The following is a 2,558-nucleotide window of genomic DNA, read 5'->3' on the forward strand; positions in this document are numbered from 1 at the left end:
AAGGTGGAGGAAAATCAGGACTATAAGGCACACGTGCACATGCGGCCTCCATAACAGCTGACGGGGTTTGAAAGTGCGGTCCGTAAAGCCCATTCTCGACCGTCTTCAACTTACTGGCAGGAAGGTATGTGGTTCGAACCCAACCCCGGTATCTCGTCTGCTCCTGTCTAGTTTTGGGCAACCTGGCAGTATCTCAGCCGTCGTGCTTCCTTCTGGTTGGCTGTCAGCTATGCACTGAAACGGTTCTACAACTATACGATTTGCAGTCGGAATCTTGTTTGATATTTCTGGGTTCTGTCTTACACGCTGTCATAATTCAACGTGAATTAAGCGGCCTAAATAGTTTGGTTACAACGGAGGTTCAATCCTATTTCTTTGATTGCGGCAGTCATAGCGACACGTCTTGAGAACGGGAGCCACTTTATACTTACCTCGATGGACTGCATGGCCTCCAGTCCATGCAGGCTCCATACAGTTGCAAATAAATGGAGCAAGCATTGACTGAGTATTTCGCTTTCATTTCTTCAGAGATCTAGTGGAATCAACGGCCCGGTGTCACCCTCCAGGATGTGATCACGAGTGTGCCTTGTCCCTGCAAGTAAAGGGAATTCTTAAAGACCGTAATTTTGTGGACTTGAAATTGAGTTGACATACCTCCATCATACAACCAGGGAGTGGCTAATGTTAGTTGATGGAAACAGTATAAATTGTGGAGAGTCCAACGCCAGAAACTGCGTTGGTTAAGCCATGTATCGCGTATGCGGGAATCAAAGGCTTCTGAAGAGTGATTTTTTTCGTGCCCAATTCAGAGTGGCGGAAGTAGGGTGGTGGGTAACTCCTGAGCTAGCAGAGGGGTATGAACAGGAGTACGAAATATTTGGGTATTGTCGGTGCTACTTGCCTTTCAGAATGGGAACCGCGTGATTTTTCACTGCTGCTGGTTGGAGACGTTGCAAGATATAGCCGCTAATCGATGTCAATGGCTTTCTTGTTGTCAGTTTCTATCCAGACTGCCTGTTTGGAGGTGTAGGTACCTTAGAGCGATTGTAGTAAGTTAGCACTAAGTCCCTTCCCTATCCAACTCCATTCTTTTCTTCACAATAAGGCTTTTAAATAAATCGTGCTTGCATGGCCGCGAAGCATCGGTGTGGAATACTGTCACGCTGTCGATGATGATGGTGATGACGATGAGGGGACTTGGTGCTATCGTATATCAATCATTCTAAGGTTTCCTCACATGATTTCGTAAGACAACGTAACACAATTGACACTGTCTGGTTTCAACGGCAGTCAAGCCTCACAAAATCGTTTTGAGCGATGGGCTGAGTATTTCAAAGAACGATGGGGCGAGATGTCTCAGCGGTTAGAGCGCGAATTTGCATCGAACCGGATCTCTGCCTCCCGAATTCCCTTGTCTAGGCTTGGGTAATCTGGCAGTATCCCAGCTCTCGTGCTTACTTCTGGTGGCATGGCAGCGAGGCTCCGACAGGATGCTACCCTGGTGAACAATCTGACATCCACATTGGATATGATTTAGAATGAAGTCAGCAAAATAGCGACCTAGTTTTTTTCGACCGTCATCCTAGTTTTCAAAAAGGGTGCAGTGACGCTATGCGAAAACCGTCGAGGCATCAGCATAGTTTCTATCGCATCTATGGTGTTCTCTGGCATCATTTCGCGTGGGCCGATTGATTGTCGACCGTCAGAAACTTTGATCTTGCCTGGCGATCAAAGGTGTCCCCTCCAAATTTACATCCCCTATGAGGGCACTGTATTCGAACTCTGTTACGGTTATGTCACGCAGCGAGCAAACAATATGATAATGCGGATTGTGGCAATACTCTATCCCCAGCTATGTTGCTTGATCCAGACTCCTAGCACGGCGAATAGTAAGAAGACGAAAACCTCGGACACAAACTTTAATAATCCAACAACACACGATCAACAGGCGATGCCCGGAGCTTCCGAACCCAAGTCAGTGGAAAGAATGGTATCCTGTACGTGGTCGGATTTGAATTTCCTTGGAGTATCAACAGGCCATTGATTTTTCATAGTTTGACCTTGAAGATGCCGGGAGTTCGCTAGCACACATAAAAACATAGCGTTTTCTGGGGGATATTGATATCCCCAACAGAAAGTTCCAGACGGGCCAAAAAGTGATGCAAAAATCGAACTCATCTGTCAACGGCAAGTGAGGAACAACCAATTAAATCTGTCTCAACTAAAAAGGTTATTCCATGGGCAGTTGTGTAGTCCGCTTACGTCTGGAACTTGTTCTCCTATCAGGAGAGTGAGTGATGCTACGTCCTGTCTAAGTTCGAGTTGATGACTTTGCTGATCAGCCGCTTGTGGCCGAATAATTAAGTTTTCAAATTACTTGCAGGAAGTTCGTGGGTTCGGAACTTGGTTGGTCCCATGGGATGCACACTACTGATGGTCTCCAGTGAGGGTGAAATAAGGGCACGTATTTCCTCAGCTTCCCACATATATTAGCTCTACTAGCAGGCAGAATTCGCCATTAATATATATATATATATATACATATATATGTAGTGTCA

At 46.0% G+C, this 2,558-nt stretch overlaps 2 protein-coding genes across 2 annotated transcripts in view; one reads left to right on the forward strand and one right to left on the reverse strand.

Moving 5' to 3' along the window:
* Positions 1-446, reverse strand: part of T265_14325 (hypothetical protein) — a gene marked incomplete at both ends in the record, with an annotated part of 3,807 nt that extends 3,361 nt beyond the window's left edge. Inside the window, 3 exon segments of the mRNA XM_009173150.1 lie at positions 34-103; positions 115-306; positions 432-446. Of these exon segments, the coding sequence (XP_009171414.1) occupies positions 34-103; positions 115-306; positions 432-446 (277 nt within the window).
* The window catches only part of T265_07581 (hypothetical protein), a gene marked incomplete at both ends in the record, with an annotated part of 17,198 nt that overhangs the window by 7,636 nt on the left and 7,004 nt on the right, over positions 1-2,558 (forward strand). The gene's annotated exons all lie outside the window — the stretch shown is intronic.

This window comes from Opisthorchis viverrini (genome assembly GCF_000715545.1).
Source record: "Opisthorchis viverrini unplaced genomic scaffold opera_v5_175, whole genome shotgun sequence".
Taxonomy (NCBI): domain Eukaryota; kingdom Metazoa; phylum Platyhelminthes; class Trematoda; order Opisthorchiida; family Opisthorchiidae; genus Opisthorchis; species Opisthorchis viverrini.